Raw genomic sequence first — 21,724 nt, forward strand, 5'->3', positions numbered from 1 at the left:
CTAGCTTCTAATTTCTCCTTACAAAATCACCCCTGAGTCACACATTTAAGTCACGAGAATAAGGAAAATTATCACCAGCTAAAGAAGCTCTTGATTGTTGAACAAATTCTTCTCGCCTTCTCCTTAGAAGACGTAGGGAGAAAAGTATGGAGTTTAAGCATATTGATGTAAGGATCTAAAGGGTTAAATGATCCGCTGACTTCTGTTTGTGAGTTGTTTTTGTTTGTCTGTTTGTCTTAAAAGTGGGCAGGTGAGAAACGTGTGGGAGGAAAATATAAAATTAACTTTCTCTGACCACCACCCTTTTTTTTCAGATAATGTCCTCTGTGGGAGCCACTTTCAGAGGCCATTCTTCCCTCCCCTGAGAAAACAGCCATTACTTCATAACACTGACTTTATTTTGCACAAACCATAGGTATACTGCCATAGGGATGTAACTTTACAACAAAACATGCCCGAGTGGAAAAAAAATCAACATCTTGGCCGATAAGAACCAGTTAAGGAAAATAAAATTGTTGAATTTCATGCATTTGTCGTGACCAGCGACAAAAACACCCCACCATCTAGGTGAAGGAGGACCATGCGAGATACATCTGACATAACTTACTTCTGAACCACTCTTAAAAATATAAAACAAGAGACTTGACTGAAACCTATGAATAGCAGCAACTAACTAATGCAAAGAGCTTTTAAAGCATAACAGCAGCTTAATCGCTTCTTCTTCATCTATGTTTCTTAACCTTTAAACTCCCCTAAGTGATTAAAATGTAACTCCTCCCTACAATATCCATACATTGTCTAGCAAACAGGTGATGAGAATACTCAGACTTATTACAATAGGCATAAGTTACAATCTTGATCTACAACCATATTCTCAGAAACTAATTTAAAAGAAAATGTATGGCAGCTAGAGGGGGGAAAATAACAATGAGATCTTGTGAGTTAAGGGTAAGTGTGGTTCAAATCAACAAGCAAGAGTCTCTTTGCAACTAAAGCCAATATACATAAAACATTTCGGCAGAAAAAATCAATCAGACTGATATCTTAAAGTAGAAATGACCGACAATAATCAACCCTCAGGTAGGCAGAATCATGTTTTGTGAAAGAATTTAAACTGGACAGTGACAAATTCTAAAACAGACACCAACTATGTTGTTGTAAAAGCCTTCCTTTTGCCAAACATAAACTTATCTGTAGTTAACAAAGTCTAATTGACAAATCAACATATTACATCATGTTAACTATTGCCTGAATCCCTAAAATGTCAACTGAAGCTAAATTATTATAAATAATATTTACTTCTTAAAACTACATCAATCTTTAAATTCGGTTAACATGACTAACCCTTTCACTAGGTAAGTAGGTGACTTATCCTTGCATTAACAAGACATTCTCATGCAACATGTCACAAACTTCAAAAAACAAAAATGAAAAAAACAACAATACATCACTTAAAGGATCTTCTTAGATTTAAAGGAAACCTTCAACCTTGAAAATTTGAGAAATACAAACTGAAATGAATAAAAACTGTACTAGAAAAAGTAATACTTAGGCTTGAATCTGCCTGAACACACCATTTAGGCCTGTGATATTTTTTGCTGTTCTGTTTGCGAGTCAAAAGGGGACCTTGGAGATAACAGATATCTGACCATTACACGATGTATAAGATTCAACAAGGCAACACACAGCATTCCAGTTTCAAAACAGCCAATACCTGTTTCCAATTGCTAACTTGAACTTCATTAAGTTCAATTACTCACAGTCATTTGAACAAGATCTGATTTACCTTGACCCAACTTCATCAGTCCTTTACTATCAGCTAAATCAAACCTCTCTAACTAAAACCATTTTTATTTCCCTTGGGAGTTCAAGTTTGGCGGGTTCTACTGCATTTCATTTCCACTTAAGGCAACAAAGTTTAACTTTGAAGATAATTTTCATAATTTAATGACAAGTGGAGGTTTCCTTTAAAACCAAACTCTAAGAATTGGCAGAACATACAATAAGAAATGTATACTAGACAGTTAAAGGGTAAAAAATAATTAAGATCTTGAGAGAGAAGGATGAAGTCTACCATATAGTTATAATTATCACTCGAAAGTGGCCAATTTTAAAGATACATGTCTAATGCCAAAAAATAAAACACATTAGAATTAAATTAAAACTTGAAGCAACTTTTGTTTCTTGGATTTTCACAAATATGAACAACACCAATTGGGAAAATATTATATTTACTTAATAATGACAGATCTCTTATCTAAAATACATACAGCTGTACTTGTACAACATATTTTAAAAAACTAACTTTGATTTATTAAACCCATTGCTTGAAGAAGGTCATCCAATGGTGCAGTTTCCTTTGGATCCAACAAGTTAAATTCTTGGTGATACAAAAACAAGTTCATCAAAACTGTATTTATATGAGAATGCAGTTCATGGTTTAACAAGTCATTGAAGTGTGCATAGTACATGTGGGCCAACACATGAAATAGAAGCTTGAAAATTTTCCGCACAGTTGTCATAAATGTCGGTGGAAATGTCAGACCTGTTGAAGGAGGATAAAAAGAAGGAAGTGTTATTTTCAAGAAAAAGTGTATTTTAGTGAACAGCAAGGTTTGTTATCTAATGTTTTTTTCTTGTTCTTCAATTGATCCCTAGAATCTGAATCAAACAATATTTTTTGTATCATCATTTTTCCTAATATCACTGGGAAGTAACTTGAAACTATTGATGGGAAGAATGTTTGCTGGGAAAATGGACATTTTTGTAAAATTATGCAAAGTTCCTTCTTCCAGCAAACCAGTGAAAAAAGTACAAGTAAAGAACTAGATAATTTAGTCCACATCCAAATTAAAATTTTCAGCATTATTTTAAATTTGCCTGAAATTTGATAAAGGTTGGATTTTTTAACCTGCCCTTCAATTGTAACAATGCAAGTCAGTACAGCTCATTCATTATTCATTGGCAGATTGTAAAATTTATTTTGTTGTGATCTGAGCCACTCTTTCACCCTTTACACCCTACAATTGGTATACATATTCTCCATACAGCTCTATACATTTACCAGGAAAATTTGTTTAACAGTCTAGAACCTGTAAAAGTGTAGTGGGATCATCTGGGTGAGTGTAGTCCAGACCTAAGAAGGACTGTTGTTGGTAGTGGTGACTGACATTTTGAAAACCTGTGCAGAAGTCATCAAGTGACATAAGTTGGTCATCATAACCAACTTACAGCTGTAAGACTCAACAGCCAATAACATCACAGCAAAACTGACCAATCATTTTACATGAACTGGACTAAGAACATTCTACTGAAAAAAACTATTCACTTGACTCTGATGATGACTTCTGCACAGGTTGTTGAAATGCCATTCACCACCACCGACAACAGTCCTTCTCAGGACTACACTCCCCCGGACGATCACACTACACTTTTACACGTTACCCCCCTCCTCCCCCCCCCCCGAGTTCTAACCATTTACTGAATCTAAACCCCTTTTAGTTGGTAATCATTTCCTTTATTCTCTTGACCTTAATGTTTGATTCAACAGCAATACTGTAGAGAGAAATATGATGCTAATCACTCTTAGGGGTTTAAGGATTACACTTACCATATTTTGTTGGAAACACAGCATCGTCATGAAGATACTTGTGACAACATGTCATAACAAAATCAATGTACTGTGGTGCTGAGACATTTGTTTTGGTACTTTTCTTTCCCTTGTCATCATGCCAAAAGTAAGTTCTAAAAAATCAGTTGAGATGATAAATATTGCTTAAAATATACAACATACTCTGATCATTCAAGCAAGAGCATAATACTCAAAAATACTGTTGTCAATGAAAATTGTCCATGTTTCAACATTGTAAACAAAAGTCACTGTCAGAGATATGTACAAGGCTCAAGAAGTTGTTTGTCAGTCAAATGCTATAAGACAGTCTGGTTCCTGAAAACTGATTGGTCAACTTTGCAGTGATCCTGTTTGTTACAAGACTCTTGAAAAACAGCCTTAAGTGAGTTGTGATTGATAAGTTGACTCTGATCTTCATGTACTGGTTAAAGAGGAACTAAAGTTACGTCACTCCATTTGGCTCAGAGAAAATGAATGGTCGTACCTGAGGTTTTTCAATAACCATACTTAAATTATAAGATAATTATTAATACAGTACATATACATAATATGTAGACTGAATTCAAAGGACTCATCTAACTTACAAAGAACCAGGTGCTGACATGGTAGGACAGGCTGTTGCAGTACATCTCTCGCTAACACTTCCATACAATAAGTCAATTTGGTTAAAGAAGGCCAAAGCTACAAACAAGATTTAGAAAAAGGCATTTCTATTGTTAACCTTTCTCTTTTCTGTATAGTTTTAGATATGCTTTTACTTATCAGATTATTAGACTTTGAATCTGTTCAGATTTGACTCCGTTATTTATAGATTTCCAGACACTTTGACAAAAAAAAAAGGAGTAGATGTGAGCCGAAAGTAAGTTATTTTGGATCGTTTTTTACGCTGTTAATATTTTGTATTGTAGAGGATTTTATGGAAATTATTGCTAAATAAAATTATTATCATTTCTATTGTTAATTCATACGTAAATAAAAGTCAGCATTATTGACTGAAACAGGTCATTATGAAATAAGAACCTACAATTGGTAGCTCACATAGGGTTCTAGATCTTGTACTTTTTCAGGAACCCAATTCAAGGACTAAAAGGACTTTTTAGGTCATTCTCAAGGACCTAGCCTCTCAAATTCAAGGACGTTTTGCATTAAATAGGAGCTAACAGAAATAAAAAAGATTGCATGCAGGACCAGCCAAAAAATCCAACGAGCGTGACTTCAAACATGCACATCAGAGGGATTATGTGCTAGGTAACCAAGGTTAATTTCAGTGCACTAATCAGGTAGACAATAAATAAAAATCTCATGTCAAACATCATAATTGGAAGTGAGATTTGAAAGGAAAACTTGTTCCCATGAGTTGTGCTAGAAACTTGCACTTTCAACACCAAAAACAAAACAAAAAATTCAACTTTGATTCATCTGCACTTATCTTCAAGGACTTTTCAAAAATTTTCAAGGACCTGAGTCTAAATTCAAGGGTTTTCAAGTCCTTGAAAATAAAAAATTAAATTCATGGACTTTTAAGGACTTCCAAGGAGCACGGGAACCCTGCTCACATTTAATACACCGCTGAAAAAAGGTAAGCCTAACTTAGAATTCTTTTTTAAATAAGTACACGTACATGTAAACAAGCATTATAGGTCTTGTTTTAGAGTGAACATTCGCTTATTGTTGAACATGCTGACAGGGTTTGGTGGGGATTGTTTACAACAGTACTGTTACAGTAATGAAAAGAATTGTAGTCTGGCCCACCATATGGAAAGTGGTCTACAGAGTTTTTAAATTACAGTCAAACCATGAGAACTGCAAAATGACGTAACACTGAGATGTGTTGGGGATGTTTGATGTCTGATTAAAAATCACACACAAGAACAGGACACACAAGAAAACCAGGAAACCACAAAATGATAAATTTTACTGCTTGATGGAGTTAAGTTTTCTTGTGTCTGAGATTGTTCTTCTCAAGCCAACGTCATTCCAGAAATATCTCCAGCCTTAATGCTTTCTTGTAGTTATCTCGGAGTTTAACCCTTCAATCAGAGCACAATCTATGGTGATACTTACTGTTTGATGCAAGCCATTCATTAAGGTCAATACTTGGTGGGAGAGGCACAAGTTCTTTGACTTCTGATATTTCTCTGATAAAACTGTTAACATACTGCTCCTCTAAGTAAGGTTTGTTCTCCTTCACTTCTGGTTCAGCAGGCTTTTTCTTCCCCTTCCTTTAAAAGAGAAGTAACAATTGAGGTTAAGAACGACACCTACACTTTTTATGCTCAATTGTACCAATGATCCTGAAGGTTCTGGAACACAATAAACAACAAAAATGCAAATGGTCTACAAGGAAGTTGCTCCTAGACATAACCTTTTAACTCCAAAGAACTGATTTTCAATTCTCTCTTCTAGCTGGAACACAAATCCTTCTAAATCAGTTATGAGAATTTGGTGTCAGATCAAGAAAACAACTTCTACCTGATAAGTAGGAGTACTCTCATCACTTGTTTGCTGGATAATGAAGGGGTTTTATAAGGAAAAGTTACATTTTTATCAACTCTTGGAGTTAAAGGGTTTATGTGCTATTTCCGAAAAAAAATTGCTATGCCTCATTTTTGGTAAACTCTGACCTCAATAACTCCTTCACTGTAGAAGAGCAGTTGGAAAACACAATATCAGAAACAAAAAGATTTCAACAGACCAAAAGTGAAAAGGGAAGCAAAAATTCAAAAATAAAGATGAGTCAGTAAATATTCAACTTTAGGCTTTTTTTTTTGGCTCTTAAGAATTAACCAGTCTAAGTAACACCATTTCTTCAATTTAAAACAATATATGCATAATACACACAAGAATTGGTGGGAAAATTTTAAACATAATAATATACATGAAAAAATTACTCAGTTCTGATTGGTTCAGATAAATGCAGTTTTCAGGTAATTTAGTGCTGAAGAGAGTTAATTCAGTGCAGAAGAGGGTTAATTCAGTGCAAAGAAAGTAACAGACCAGACATTCTGATTGGTCAATAATCAAACAAACTCACAGAATTACCAAACTGATTGGTCAATAATTTGTCAATTCTAATTGGTCACTAATCAAACAAACTCACAGAATTATCAAACTCCTGAACAATTCCTTGAATTGTTTGGCCCGATGTTGAACTTTTTTGCACCTTAAAGATGTGAAAATTTCATTTTATCATATTGTTTTGATTGTACGCGGTTGTTTTGACCCAACACACAATGTCACTTGCAGGGTTTGAATAAATTATTTATGCATGTGATGTGCGCACTTTTCTTCTGCATAATTATGATAAGCTACCTTGTATTTTTTCATGTATGTTATTAATATGTAATCACATGATTTTTTTTGTGCAATTCAACTTAGTCTGAAAAAATTTACATGTACTTATTTATTCCAAATTGCACTCCAAATCATGTGATTACAAATATGTCTATACTCTGATTACAAATAAAGCTCAAGATCAATATGCAATTATAGAAATTGAATATTTTGTAACAATAGCACAAAATAAAACTGCAATATGATATGATCTTGCAAAATATTATCAGTCAATCAGTGGAAACTCCTAATGTGCATATCAAAGATAATCTATTCAAAAAGGGTTCTTATATCCATATCCATCAATGTATATATGCATACAAGTGTATTAATGGCAAAATTAATCATTCTTTGGACATTGTAAGAAAGAGTGATATGCACTCCTACAATACGCGCAATAACGATACTATAAAGCTCCCCAAAATCAAATACAATTCGGGAAAACATCATTCGCGGTATCACTGTTTCAAAGAGTTAAATGAGTTAGAGAGAACAGTAAGAAACTCAGTAAGTTTGCCAGTTTTAAAGCAGTGTCTCTTTTCTGCTTTTTATAACTATCTTTTTTTTAAATTAATCTTTGCAGTGTATATGTTGTAATCATTTTCATATTTTGATTTTAGCTCAAATTTTTATATTTCAATTTTAGCTCAAATTTTTTATATTTTAATTGTATTTTTATATAATACACATCTAGTATTTAGGACCTCTATGTAAACCACTATTGTGATGGAGCTTCCTACTAAAAGATTGTTATTATTATTATCCATCATCCAATACTTTCTAAACTTTTTGCAAATACAAAGGTAAATCATTCCTGTATTTTTCATAAATGTTATTTCCTGGTGTAACTTCACACAGATTAATCATCTACCTTCACCTATGGTTGTTTTTGAACAAAAACCCTTTCAGCATTATACAGCATGATCCTAATCAGTACTTTGTTTTGAACAATGCACAGGACTGCTCTACAGCAATTAATGGATTTTTGACATTCTTTTCTTTCTTTTTGACTTTTCATCTATGTCACTGTAGGGATAATCTATTTAAAAAAGCCTCTACAGAAAATGCTGGCCTCACCTCTAAATAAAAATTGAAAACTTCAAGTAAATTAGACATACACTATAAGATGTAATAGCTATTTCATGGTTAGACGTCATAATTGATCTCTGCCCATGTTTACTTTAACTTACAATGCATGTCTAATTAATATAGAACTGATATATAAATTATGTCTCCTGAATTTTTATCTCAGCGCCACAGTCGCTTCTTGTTAGAACAGCATGCAAATCATTTCGAAACAGAAGCCAACATAACTTCCTTCTCGTTTCAAAATAGACTGATATATAGCACCTGTAAATGTTGTTGTAATTGAAGATCGCTACAATTTTAAGTTTTTAGGCTTAAATTCGTCAATATTCTAGTGTAAGTACAACGTCTGGAGAACCAATTCAATATTTCAGCCACAATACAAAAAATTTAATTCGACACTGTTTCTAAAGAAATCTAGAAGTTCATTAAGACATTCCAATAGGAAAAAAGGTTCACTTGACGATATTTGGTAAATTGATACGAACCGTAACGATATACTCGTGTTCAATTCCAAGAGAACGGGTTATCGAGTCACCGCGCCGTACATTCATTCACTTTCTTGAGGTCTTTCCGTGCGGATTTTACTTAGGTAATTTCCTGTCATTTGATTCACTAACAAGTAAACACTATTTCAGTTTCTTTGTTTCATAATTATTGCACAGACCGCACCCAATATGACCGCGGAAGAAAAGTAAAGAAGACACGAGATCAACACACAACACCGGCTTACGACTCACCCCATCAACCAATCCATGTTTCTGGAGAGCTGAACGGGCAGTTTTATATAGCTCACACATTTGAAGAGTCTTCCAGCCAAATGCTTTCACTACATCGCTTTCAACAGTGAGTTAAATGGCTGTAAGACTGCGCAAACTTTTTGTTTGGAAAGGGAAAATTTTCAGAGAAATTTCACGTCGAGTACACTGGGAACCAGGCTCTTGGCTATAAATTGGAGAGGTTTTCCGCTGGCTCGTGAGGTGGTGCAGAGTGAGCAAAACTTCCGCAGAAGTTGAGTCGAGAGGTGAAGCAGTTTTCAATTTTTTTAAGGGTTTTCGGGTGAACTGAGTTACTTCTAATAGTAATTTCTCGTATCTTGCCCAAATTTCGGGCCTGAAGGTATAATTGCCTGGGAAGCGGAGGGTTGGAAAGCCAGTGTATTGGATGAAGTAGCCCACGCGTCCAGGTGAGGCAACAGCATTCATATTTTGAACAACGAACTTCATGTGAGTGATAAAGTTTTCTTCAACTCTACCAAATTTATGATATCTTGAGACTACTGCACCTTCATAGCAGCTAAATATTCTGCTTAGGTTCTCATATATTTAGGGGAAACTCATCGGTACTTGAAGCTTTAATCTTATCGCCAAAGCTCATTTCGGTTCATTAGCAGGACTTAATTTTAATACACCGCTTACAATACTTCAAGCCACGCTTCCCTGCATGTTGAAACTTGTTTCTACAGCTTTTGGGTGTGTTTAACACTCCAACCTTTCTTTATTGTTACTTAATTATTCTCCTTTTTGTGCTTTCGATTCTTGTATTTAGTTACTTGCTCGGTTAAGCGTGTGCATGTCGCAGTTACAAAATATAAATCGGCATTCTTGCACAATGTCAGTGATATGTCAAAGGAGACGCTTCCCCGCTGTCCCAGTTACCCTGAAAACATGAAGAAAAAAACAGTTATCCCTTCTTCACTTTCATAAATTGTAGCTGGACGTGCTAATTAAAACGTCAATTGTTTAAATTCGTACACTTGCTTCATATTTGAAAGGGTCCCGCATAACCATCCTGTTTTGTTGATGCTACACTACTCCAGTTCAGTGAAGTGCTTGGAGGAAGCTGGTAAGCTGGGATTGTTATGACTTTTTTTTTTTTACCACAGGGATTCCACTAGGAAATTGGGTCAACAGAGTGAAAGTACTTGACTTGACTTGTTTTTAATGGGGGAGCTTGTCAGATTGAGCTGTTTTGGTGGACAATGAACATTCTGCCAAGGCTAGGACTTTGTCCTGGTTTCATGTTCACACCACATTCATTCCCACTAGCTGTCACATGTAAATTTAAAGGTCAAATCAGTGTTAAATGTAACAGGAAGTGGTTTAGACAAAAGAAGTTATTATTATGTAATTGTTCTGATTAGCTGTAATCATAATTGGTAGACACTGTTTTCTGTATATTTTCTGACACAAGGCCTATTTTCAGCATTTTCTTTGGAAATTTAATTCCTTTAACGATTAAGTGAATAATTTGCTTAAAATTTCCTGTTGAAAATTGTACATCTTTGATTGATTGTCCTGGTCTTCACTGATGTCCTGTTGTTCGCTTCACATGTTAGCTACATGCTCCTTCTTTCTAACCATGTCATTATTGTCTGCATGTCCCTAACTCCTGTCTTCAATTTCTCATGCAATTTGAATAGTTTCGAGTTTAATTTAAGAGTAGGTCCTTTCTTACAAAACATTGAGAACTACTTCATTTTAAGACTGGCTTGAGATTATTTTTCTTTTCACTCTGGTCCTCTGCCATATATGATAGTATTTTTGCAGGAGATTCTAATTATTGTTGTCCTAAATTGTGGACTGATGAGTGATGTAAACATGTATCCCCTCATTTAGCTATATATAGATTGTATTATGTAATCCATAGTTCAAAGCAGGAAAAATTTGTTCTTTAATAGAGATAGTGTTGTACAATCAAATTTCATCGTATTATAGTTCAAAGCTTGAAGCTGTTGCCCTTTACATCTCAAGAGTTGGCTAGTGAAGGCTGAAAAAGAGATTTAGACAGCAGATAAAGTACCTTCCTGGTTATCAGAACCTGTTTCCTACTCTCTGCTGGATACCACATTCCAGCCAGACATTGTCTTTATAAAGACTCAGTTTTCATGCTCAATACAGGTTTGCTAACTCTGGTGCTATAAATTGCTTTCATTGTCCGAAGGGAGCATTATCAGGGAAGAGGTTGTGCTGTGAACACGTCTTAAGTTGTTGCAGAACGCTTTGAAGCCAGAATGTCAGAAGCAAAGGACCTGTTGTCTATTAGTGACTTCTATGCACAGAAAACAGTATTTATCACAGGGGCTACTGGATTTCTTGGTAAAGTTGTGATAGAAAAACTTCTGAGGGCATGTCCTCGTGTTAAAAAGATTTATCTCCTGGCCAGAAGCCGACGTGGTGTTAGCCCCCAACAAAGAATTGATGATCTGTTAGATGGAATGGTGAGTTTTTTTACTTTTCTGTCTTTCAAATGTATTTACATGTATGATATTGACTTAAAAGTAGGTTTTTTAAGAGATTCAATCTAGAGCCACTATCAAAAGTTTGATGCTGATAAAATTTTAATGGAGAAATCATTTAATGTTTTCACTTAAACCGCATTTTTCACCACTCTCAAATGTATTGTGATAATGAATTCCAGTACTTATCATGTGCAGATGTTCTAGCAGCTTTTCCTAATTTTAAGGCTTTTTTATCTCATTTTATGTTAGAAACTGTGATGTAAGTTGCTAGATAACTATGAAGTAACTATGTATCTGTTGTGCAGAGATGAAGTACTGTCAAAAGAGGATAGAAAATAGTAAATGAGAGGACCTTTTGCTTCTAAGCCTTAAGTTGTAACTGGGAAATTCTGTATATTTTCGAAATAATCCTCCAGTCTCCATAAGCCAATGATTATGTAACTATCAATAGTTACAATTCTGTACTGATACACATAGTTTGTTTTTGAGTTATATTTCTAACAGCAAAAGTTGTAAAAAATTGTATTTAAGTTGACAACAAATTGTAAATTTGTATTTCCTTAATAGCTCTATGACACAGTTAGAGACATGGGAGGTGACTGGAGAAATAAACTTGTGCCCATCAAGGGTGACATTGCAGAAGATAAACTTGGAATGTCAGATGAGGATTGGAAAATGCTTCAAGAAAATGTTGAAATTGTATTCCACTCTGCAGCAACAGTCAGATTTGATGAAGATCTAAAGTAAGCTTTATAGATAATATTAGTACTTGAAACAACCAAGCTCACTAATTACCTGCTTTCATTTTTTTTTTAATTCTGCTGCTTGACAAGAGCCCAATTTTAATACTGACTTCAACATGCAGCTTTGTGAAGAATTCGAAACAAAATGCTGGGCAAATTTTGCCCCCTTTCAATTTTGCAGTTAGGTATCTGTATATAACTGTCTCTGATGTCTTTCCATAGGGATGCAATGACTTTAAATTTGTATGGAACTCAAAATGTCATCGGGTTGTGCCGTGGAATGAAACGGCTTGAGGTAAGAAGTTTTAGGTATTTTCAAGGGGTAGGATGGTGGTCTTTAAAATGGATTGCATGGAAAATAAAAACAGAAAAACTAGAATGAGGCTAACTGTCAAATGCTTTCAAGGGTACTGTCAAAGCAAAGCAAAAAGTATATTAGGTGAATGATGTTTTTCTTTATGCTCTTTTAGTCTGCACAATTTCTTAATAAGTTGATACCCATCTGTCAGATAACATCTGTCAGAATGTGTGAGGGATATTTTGTCTGATCCAACCCTGGGGGCTTTAATTAGATATTGGTACAATTTGTTTGACTGAGAACAGACAAAAGAGGAAATGGTTCTTGTGAAGACTGACATACATCTAAATATGTAACCATGTTTTTTTTTTTCCCTTTTTTTTTCCATATTAATCTTGGCCTGTAAGTTTTGAATTTGAGTGAAATATATCTTGATAACCTGAGTTGATGTAGCACTGAATAAGATATACCTTAAAGTCTGGTACTAGTGGAACACAGACAATAAACTATCTAGGGCCTTTTATTTGAATGGCAACAACAAGGCCAGTTATTAGGGTCTTTTATGGTTCAAATTGGACAGGTGACAGGTGAAGGGCTGTTTCTTACTAATATCAAGATTTAGTCTGTATCTGCTTAGTATAGATTCTTCAGTCCATTTTTAGATATTAAGTGAAATTCTCCCAATTCAGGTGTGTAGCCTTAACAATGCACTCACATGCATGTAGTTTAATCACTTGATCCTGTTACACCTTCCTCTCCACAAAAAGCATATTGATTAAAAAGTTTGTGTTAATATTTTAGGAGTCTTGTTAGAACCATCATAAGATTGCAGTTAACAGTGTACATGGAGATGTAATCATAAAGTTTGCATTCATGAATTTGAGTTGTAATGATACACTCCATATACAAATATCTCTTATTTACCTTTTCCTGATTTTTTTTTCTTCAGGTCTTGGTTCATGTTTCCACAGCATATGCTAACTGTGACAGAGAAGTCATTGAAGAAAGAATCTACTCTCCTTCAGTAGATCCTGACAAGCTTTCCTCCTCTATTGGGCAAGTGATAGATTTTCACTTCATTTTCAGATGTTTATGTAGTGCACGATGTATATTTAAAGTTGTTTCACACCCACAAACACATGCATGCTGAACAAAGACATTCATAGTAAAGGTTGCTTACTTGTGCTAAGCCATCAGGAAAAGTAACTGTTTTGATACAATTCTTTTTTTATTCAAAACAGGTGGATGAATGATGACATGGTGAATTCTCTCACACCACATTTGATTGGCAAGCGACCCAACACATACACTTTCACCAAAAGTCTGGCGGAGCATGTCTTACTGAAAGAGGCTGACAACATCCCAATAGCAATTTTCAGACCTTCAATCATTGGTGCAGCTTGGAAAGAACCCTTGGAAGTAAGTTCATATTTTTTGTGTTAACCACTTATCATCAAAACAACTGTCAAGTACTTGAGCTGTGTGTAAAGACACATTGCTATGTATTTGTCATTTAAGAAGTTAATTTGCTTACATAGTCATGCAGAAGTTTAGATGAAACAGGTCAAACACAGACCCTCCATAAGTAATAAAAGAATATTTGATTTGCAAATTATTTTGTTGCTGCGATGTTTGTGCGAGTCAAGGATCTGGAACCAGTACAGATAGTGTAATTCTTTGTACTTATGATAATGATGCACAATTTCCCTCACAGCTAACATACCTGCATTTAATCATTATTATCTTTTTTATTTTTTCAGGGCTGGATTGACAATTTCAATGGACCTAGTGGTCTGTTTGTTGCTGTGAGTCCTTTTTACCTCTTTTCCGACATTTTACATTAACCTCAATTCACAGAGAAGTGCCTGTTACACTGTGCAACACCATAAACCATAGAATAGAATTTTAATGACACATACAGTATGCCATATCAGCTTTTCATCCAAAGGCTTTTTTAATGATGCAAATAATTTCAAATAATCTCTTCCTTATGGGATGTAGTTTGTCAGGACAGTTAAAGTTAATTGTGAGGAAATGTTTTATCCACACACTTACGTTTAGCTTCTTTTTAAATCTTGTATTTTTCAAAGCAATCACTATACATCATCAAGTACTTACAAAATGTAAATTTAAAATGAAACATCTCTTTATATAAATATTAATTAAAATGAATGAAGGCAGTTACTGTTACATAGTAGTTTCCCTCCTCTTTGAAACAGTTGTTGTTGAATTTGCAAATGTATGAAAGCAATCCTCACAATATTATATATGCAAGGCTAAAAAGATTTAAGAAAAATTATTAAAATGTTAAAACCAAACGTTTTCGGCTGTTTGCCATCATTAGGGTGATGATGGCACCCTGATGATGGCAAACAGCCGAAAACGTTTGGTTTTAACATTTTAATAATTTTTCTTAATCTTTTTAGCCTTGCATATAATTATATCTTTTATTATGCGAACATTATGGACAATCCTCACAATAATAAACCCTTCTTAAGTAGGCCTGAAAAAGATTCAGGCCTGTACGGGATTTGAACCCATGACCTCTGCGATACCAGTGCAGTGCTCTACCAACTTAGCTACAATTAACTGAGCCATAGAAGGGATATAAATCAATGAAGTTGAATATATGAAAATCATATATAATCACCATTATAATGACTGGTATTGCAGAGGTCATGGGTTCAAATATGGTATGGGCCTGAATTTTTTTTAGGCCATATATTTCCACTACTATATATTAAGTAGGGTGTATTACTGTGAGGATTGCTTTCATACATTTCATGAAACCACAGTACACATATATGATTTTCATTTATTCAAATTCATTGATTAGCAATAACTGGTTGAAGGACAATATAGCTTCCATGAAGAGACGGCCAGGGCATTGATTCAAACACTGTTGTAAAGGAAACGTGTTTTAACTTATAGGCTGGAAAGGGAATGCTGCGGTCAATGATTGGAGATTTGAATGCCATTGCAGATATAATCCCTGTGGACTACTCAGCCAATATGTTGCTTGCTATTGCTTGGCACAGAGTTGCAAAAAGGTAGTTTAATTTCTCATTTTTTGTAGAGAAATATAAATTGGGGGAGTTAATGTTCCTTTATTGCAGTGAAACTTGATTTAAGTCAGGAATTTGTTTCCCCCAGTCACTGTAATTTTCACCACTATTTTGTGGTCACCTCTATGAACCCATTCTCACCCAACAAAGATCTCGTTAGTGATTCTCCCTACTGTCTGTCATACAGCTGTTATGATGTTAGTTTGAAGAATTTTGTATTGGGTCAACCTCAAATCCCTTAATTGATGTTTGTCTTTATTCTCATCACTTGTCTGCTTGATATTGTATTGATGTTCTAAGGAGAAACTCTGCCTTGGTCACTCGTGGGAGTTGAAGGCTTAAGCAGTTGCAGTCACCCTTAACTGTGTCCAAATGGCCTTTTTGTATCATCTTCCACCTGTAGCAAAACTGCTCAAATAAAACTAAGAATAATCTTTCGAGTTATATTTAATTTGTTTCTCTCCCAAAAATCAAAGTAAGTATTTTGGAACAAGATTGTGTACATTAAGTGGTCAGTTGTGGCATTACGTGGCACTGTATATCATTTTTTTACAATACTCCTAATATGTGGAATCTGTGTTAGGTGGTCAACCTGTATTAAGTGGTCACCCCATCATTCCCCATGGGTGACCACTATTAAGAAAACTTTTAGTGCCTTTTAGCTTTCTTTTGAAGATTACTCTGACTTGATTTACTGAGGACTTACTGGACACTACCAAGTCCAGTTTCCCTGGCTAAGCCGGGTTCAAACATATACCCATCAAGAAGCATTTAGTCGAAGCATCCCAGATTTAGGGACATGTGCAGTAATATTGAAACACTGTAAACTGCCCTCAGTGGAATTGTTTCTTACTGTTTTGTAATTTTCTCGTTTCCTTGTAGTCATTCAAGTATTCCAGTCTACCATCTAACCACAGGCTTGTTAAATGGATGCACATGGGGCAATTTGTGTTAGTTTATTTCAATCATTCTGTAATTTGAATCTGCATTGTTTGAATATTGTGAAGTCATTTTAATTCACAAATCAAACTACTCATTTTCATAGCCTTGCTATTTGTGACCTGTTGTCTACTCCTAGCCACAATTTTCATACAATACAGTCATTTAAATTATATTTACTGACAGGTACCATGATTAGCAAGCATTTTGAGAATTATCCGTTCGAAGGAGTGTTCAGGAGACCAAACTTTGCTTTTGAGCAAAGAAAGTAAGTTAAAATTTATCATTTAGAAAAATAGCCATTGATTTATTGTTTGATTATTATTACATTCAACAGGGTTCGTATGCATCTTGAAAACCCTTGAAAACCCTTGAATTTCAGGAGGCAGATTTCAAGGCCTTGAAAGTACTTGAATTTCGTTTTGGGTCCTTGAAAGTCCTTGATTTTTTATTGAACAACATCGAAAAATATCTGCTTTTGTTTTGCACCATCGGTAAACCCAAAACAGAGATGTTAACAGAAACATTTTTCTTGGTGTTGAGGAAAATTTTTCATTACAAAAAGTTTTTGAAATTTTATAAGTAAGGTCCTGGCAAGTCCTTGAAAAGTCCTTGAATCTTTGGCCTGAAAAAGTGTACGAACCCTGATTCAATTTTGTCTTCGCGGGTTTGTTAGTCATTGCAGTCTTGTTTGGATGGGTGAGTGGTCATATAGGGGGAACCCACTGGTAAACTGACAGACAAACAGAAGGATGCTAACAGACTATTAGACTATCTAGTTGATGAATAGATCACTCGAATGATGCGATTCATTAATTGACTGATTTGTTGGAAGGTTGACAGCTTGATTGATTGACCAACTGACTTAATGATTGATGAGTTAAATTTTTATGGATTGATTGATTGATTCATTCATTCATTCATTCATTCATTCAAATTTGTAGATTGATCCATTACTACTGGTGCTACATTGGTCACAAAATCCCTGCCTTCATTGCTGACATGGGGTCTTTTTGTTCTGGGCAGAGACCAAGGTGAGGGAGTTTAAGGGTTTTACCCAAGTTTTTCTGCATATATTTGGGGTCATCAAAGACAAAGGTACTCAAATCAAAACTATCTCCTGAATGACTTTTCATCAGTTTTGGACATGAATCTCTAGAATTCAACAATATTACATTTTGGAGTAAGAAAAATTAATTTTGCCAAACGAGCTGGTTTCAATGGCTCCCAAGTTAAAAAAGTGGCACTTTTGTGATCAGCTTGTAGAAAGAATGTAATAAAGGGGCCGGCCCATTGCTTGTATAAAACCACGTTTTGGGTTAGAACATGTGTAAAGAACCAGCCCGAAATGTTTTGATCTCAACAGAATGAACAAGTTGTATGGCAAGTTGGACAGGGCAACCAAGAGCTTAATCTTCTTCACTTCCAGAGGATGGGAGGTAGAATCGTTGGACTTCATTATGAGATTTTTTTTTTTACAGTATTTTCCTTAAATCCATAGTTGGATTTATAACAACAAATGATATAATGTGGACTCAGGAACTTATTCTTATTAAGATGAGTTAGGTGGCTGTCCTGCATGGGAAGAACGTGTCCATGATGACGACACGAGTGATGGTCCAAAAAATAAAATACCTTCACAGTGATCAACACAGCAGTTAAAAAAACCTAACCCCTCCTAGAGGGAGGAGGGAGAAAGAAAAAATTGCAGAGGGTGTTGGTCCCCGTCGGATCACTCCTGATTCGCAGCAAAATATGGCAGCTGACTGACATTTTTGCAAGGTTATTTTGTCCAAATTAACCTTGTCCCTTCCCAAATTAACCTTGTCCCTTCCCAGCCTTCTCAACAATCCATCAAGTTTTACGCAAGCACTCAGTTTTATTCCTGGGGGAAGAGGCACTCTGAGAGTATGTATATCCCAGGAACATATCAGTTATGACCAGGGATTTAATCCGTACCAGACTCTCCTGTTCTAACCATCACGCCACTGTGTATCCCGCCCAAATGACATTTAGTCTTGTGAAATGCTGGTCTGTCGAGCGCGAACGAAGGGTAAGCAACAGTGTAGCAGTACAAGCGGCTTGTTGAATTTAAACTCGTGTTATTTATTTATAGTTTTCAATGGATAACTATCATGGATTGATCCAGGATATGAGTCCTCAGGATAGAGAGGTTAGTAAACTTTTTCCTTGCGCAATTTGGTTCGCGCGATCCAAAATTTTGACACTAAGGCTTGTAGATACATGACGTTCAAATTTAAAGAACTCGTTTAGGGATGAAGCATTGCGTGCTAATACGGGAAGAGACAAATAAGTAACCGTTTTCAGCCGCTTGTGGGATATAAGTTGTAATGTAAACTATAAAGCCGTTAGGTTTTGTACTTAAAAAGGGTTATTTCTTAATACATTTTCAATTTGTAATGTGGTGAGGTAGAAAAATGCCAACCAGGGAAAATTATCAGAGTTCACACAGAATTCTCATTTCTAAAATGAAGAGAAGTGTTTGGCAGACAGTGTGGAGAAGTGATATTTAGATCCTGGGAGATAATGTTTTAAAAGACCAGGCAGATTTAAGATTTTTTATTGCCTATTGTGCTTTGCATGCTGGCGAGTTTTACTCTGGGTCTTTCCTGGAGCTGGCACCTTCATTATCACACTTTTTTTTTTCTTAAGGTGATACTTTTTAGCAGTCTATTTTAACACTCTCCTTGATCTTCCTGTGTTCTCAGACTTTCAACTTTGACGTTCAGAAGTTGGATTGGAACAATTATTTTTTACACTTTATTCTCGGTCTGAAGAAGTTTGTTCTCAAAGAAGACATGGCCAATCTTCCTGTTGCTCAAAGCCGCATTCGTAGGTAAGGCTCTTAAAGGAGCACTCGATGAAACCGCCCTATAATTTGAAAACCCGAAAAATTAAGTTATTTCATAATATGAATTTTTAGTGATTAATAAAGCCTTTTCAATAATAATTTTACTTGAAAGTCAATTCTAGGGCGAGAAATTACGATTTGAAAACCGTTTCGCCATTAATTTTCGTAATCACTTCGCAGGCTCAAGAAGACTGGCGCAAGTTTGGAGATTACTCATTTGACGCGCCGTGCTCGTGGCTGATTTTCAAAAACAGTATTTTGATCGTCTATATTGCTTTTTATAACACTAAGACTATTTCACTAAATTTCACGAGGTTTCTGTATAAATATAAGTGTGTTGAGTAATCTACGTCACAATGGGAGGGACCGTGACGTAGATTACTCATTTGACGCGCCGTGATCGTGGCTAATTTTCAAAACCAGTATTTTGATCGTATATATTGCTTTTTATAACACTAAGACGAGGACTATTTCACTTAATTTCACGATGTTTCCGTAGAAATATAAAAGTGTGTTGAGTAATCAGAGTGCTCCTTTAAAATGCTCTCGGTGTTTTATTTTGAACGCTTACAATAGTATGTGAAACATCGCTCAATTCTTAGAGGAAGTCGCTGGTGTGATAGTTAGATTAGGGTCAAGCGATTTTGAATGCGCAAAATACAGGAGAAAGTGGATTTTGGGGTGATACCAATTTTTCTGAATTTTTTGTGAGTGCACGTTTAGAAATCAAGACTACACTGAGTCTTGTTTTACCCTCGACTTGACCCTTCGACTCTTAAGAATTAGTAGCATCCAAGTTTTCCCAACAGTACTCCCCCTGAATCGCACATTTAGGTCACGACAATAAAGGAAATGATCAGTAACTAAAGAAGCCTCCACAAATATTAAACAAGTTTGCCTTGTCAGCACCTTTGGAAATGTATGGAGAAACAGTATGAAGAATATGCATATTGATGTTTGGATATAAAGGGTCGAGAGAAGAGAAGAGAAATCGTAAATTTCTTGGTGTAGTACTTAGTGAGAGCTTTTCTTGTTTCTTGACCAACGAGTCGGTAGAGACATCGTTCGAGTGACTCAGTCACGGTTGTGGTAGATTTTTTTACAAGAAAAAAAAGCTTACTCCTGCATCTTTCTTTTCTGGCTGTTTCGTATTTAGTTGAATCGTACGTTTGTAAATGTTCCTCGATACCTCTCCCCTCCCCCCCTCTTCCTTTTCCGTATAAATGTAAAGATCTCTTTACTTCTGCCTCGATTATCCTTAAGCTTTCTCTTGGTTTATTCCAGATTGCGGAACATTCGTTGGTCGATGTACTTTTGTTTGTTCTTGTTTTCGTCATGGCTCATTATCAAGAGGTTCCCGGCCGCACAGACTGCTTGGGCCCAGTGCTTATCAGGTGTGCACAAGCTGGCGATTGCTCTGGAACCGTTCAAGCTCTCTAATTGAGCGTCCCCACGTGTCGCTTGAATTAGTATCAAGCACTTTAAATTCAAGCGGATAATTTGCAAACCTATTCGTGAATATTTTCATGGAATACGGGCTTTGTAGGCCTCAAATCGTACATTTGTAAACTGAAAGAATAATGCTACTCGTATTGTACGTTTCCCGAGACCAAAAAAAATTGTAATGTTGATATAAATTCTGAAATTTACGCTTTAAAACTCTTTTATTTATGATTTCTTGTTAGAATAGATTAATAAAGTGGTTGATTGTATACACAGGGCTGAACGTCCTCTATAAATTGTGAATCTACCAAAATGAATTCCATAGTAGTTCCTAGAAATTGTATGTTAAGATTCAGGATAGTTTTCGTGTGACTGCAATGGAAACGAATAATTTTGATAGAGTTGTTAAGAATTGCTCATGGCTCTGTCTGGGCTATTTCAGGAAGATAATAGTGATTTGAATTTGTAATTGTAGGTATTTGATACATATTGATTTACATTAAACAAAACGGACGTTTTTTTGTGATTACTGAATTAAGATATGTGAACTATTTTTTGCCGTAACATGTAACAGATCGTACTTCTCACAACACGTGACCAATATGTAGCAAATAAGTTTTGTCTTGTACACAACTCCTGTTCTAGCAGGGGTTTTGCTGTTAGTAAAGAGGAAACTCTAGTAAGTTAAGGGAGGGTTTCATGAGAAAACAACTGTTTGACATATTAACTAATCAGTTGGCATGTAAAGTTGGTTGAAAGGTCACTAAGTCTCCGAGGGTATTTAAATTACTGTCAAGAGAACAAACTGTTTGAAACACGTAATGCTGGTTCCTTGTTAACACATGCATGTAAAGAAATAATTAAGTCGGTTCGATCATTAAATAAAGCTTGAACTTCCAGGAGTAAATAAATAGTATCACTTTTAACAAATAACAGGCGTATTCTTCTTTCTTATGCTTGAAAATCGAGTACAAAAGTGGGTCAATTGTAAGCGTTTTCTCTAGTCTATGCTTCAGAAAGGTAAAAGGCCCGCGGGGACATTTGGAATGCGTTAATACAACACAAGAATAACA

General features: G+C 35.4%; 2 protein-coding genes across 8 annotated transcripts; one reads left to right on the forward strand and one right to left on the reverse strand.

Annotated features, from left to right (window-relative positions):
* Nucleotides 1-380: 380 nt before the first annotated feature.
* LOC148721882 (MOB kinase activator 2-like) lies at nucleotides 381-8,983 on the reverse strand. Its single transcript, XM_088735807.1, has 5 exons — nucleotides 8,791-8,983; nucleotides 5,696-5,853; nucleotides 4,216-4,312; nucleotides 3,611-3,744; nucleotides 381-2,545 (listed from the first exon to the last, which is right to left on the reverse strand). Exons 1-5 carry the CDS (start codon nucleotides 8,805-8,807, stop codon nucleotides 2,301-2,303), a joined length of 651 nt encoding a protein of 216 aa, XP_088591933.1. The 5' UTR covers nucleotides 8,808-8,983; the 3' UTR covers nucleotides 381-2,300.
* Nucleotides 8,984-9,009: 26 nt separating this feature from the next.
* On the forward strand, nucleotides 9,010-21,296 carry LOC111346087 (fatty acyl-CoA reductase 1-like). Of its 7 annotated transcripts, XM_088735772.1 has the most exons (17): nucleotides 9,057-9,074; nucleotides 9,170-9,236; nucleotides 9,825-9,895; nucleotides 10,994-11,270; nucleotides 11,859-12,034; nucleotides 12,257-12,329; nucleotides 13,282-13,388; nucleotides 13,574-13,751; nucleotides 14,093-14,137; nucleotides 15,264-15,382; nucleotides 16,280-16,347; nucleotides 16,523-16,604; nucleotides 17,281-17,370; nucleotides 17,703-17,775; nucleotides 18,453-18,509; nucleotides 19,066-19,193; nucleotides 20,493-21,296. In XM_088735772.1, the coding sequence occupies exons 4-17, from the start codon at nucleotides 11,064-11,066 to the stop codon at nucleotides 20,650-20,652; spliced, it is 1,563 nt and encodes a 520-aa protein (XP_088591898.1). In that variant the 5' UTR covers nucleotides 9,057-9,074; nucleotides 9,170-9,236; nucleotides 9,825-9,895; nucleotides 10,994-11,063; the 3' UTR covers nucleotides 20,653-21,296. The 7 variants fall into 7 exon arrangements, with proteins under 7 accessions (XP_088591901.1, XP_088591896.1, XP_088591899.1 ...); XM_088735775.1 differs by lacking the exon at nucleotides 20,493-21,296 and adding an exon at nucleotides 19,389-20,452 and having other exon boundaries at nucleotides 9,010-9,236; XM_088735770.1 differs by having other exon boundaries at nucleotides 9,014-9,276.
* Nucleotides 21,297-21,724: the final 428 nt, after the last annotated feature.

The sequence above is a fragment of the Stylophora pistillata genome, chromosome 10, assembly GCF_964205215.1.
Source record: "Stylophora pistillata chromosome 10, jaStyPist1.2, whole genome shotgun sequence".
Taxonomy (NCBI): Eukaryota; Metazoa; Cnidaria; class Anthozoa; order Scleractinia; family Pocilloporidae; genus Stylophora; species Stylophora pistillata.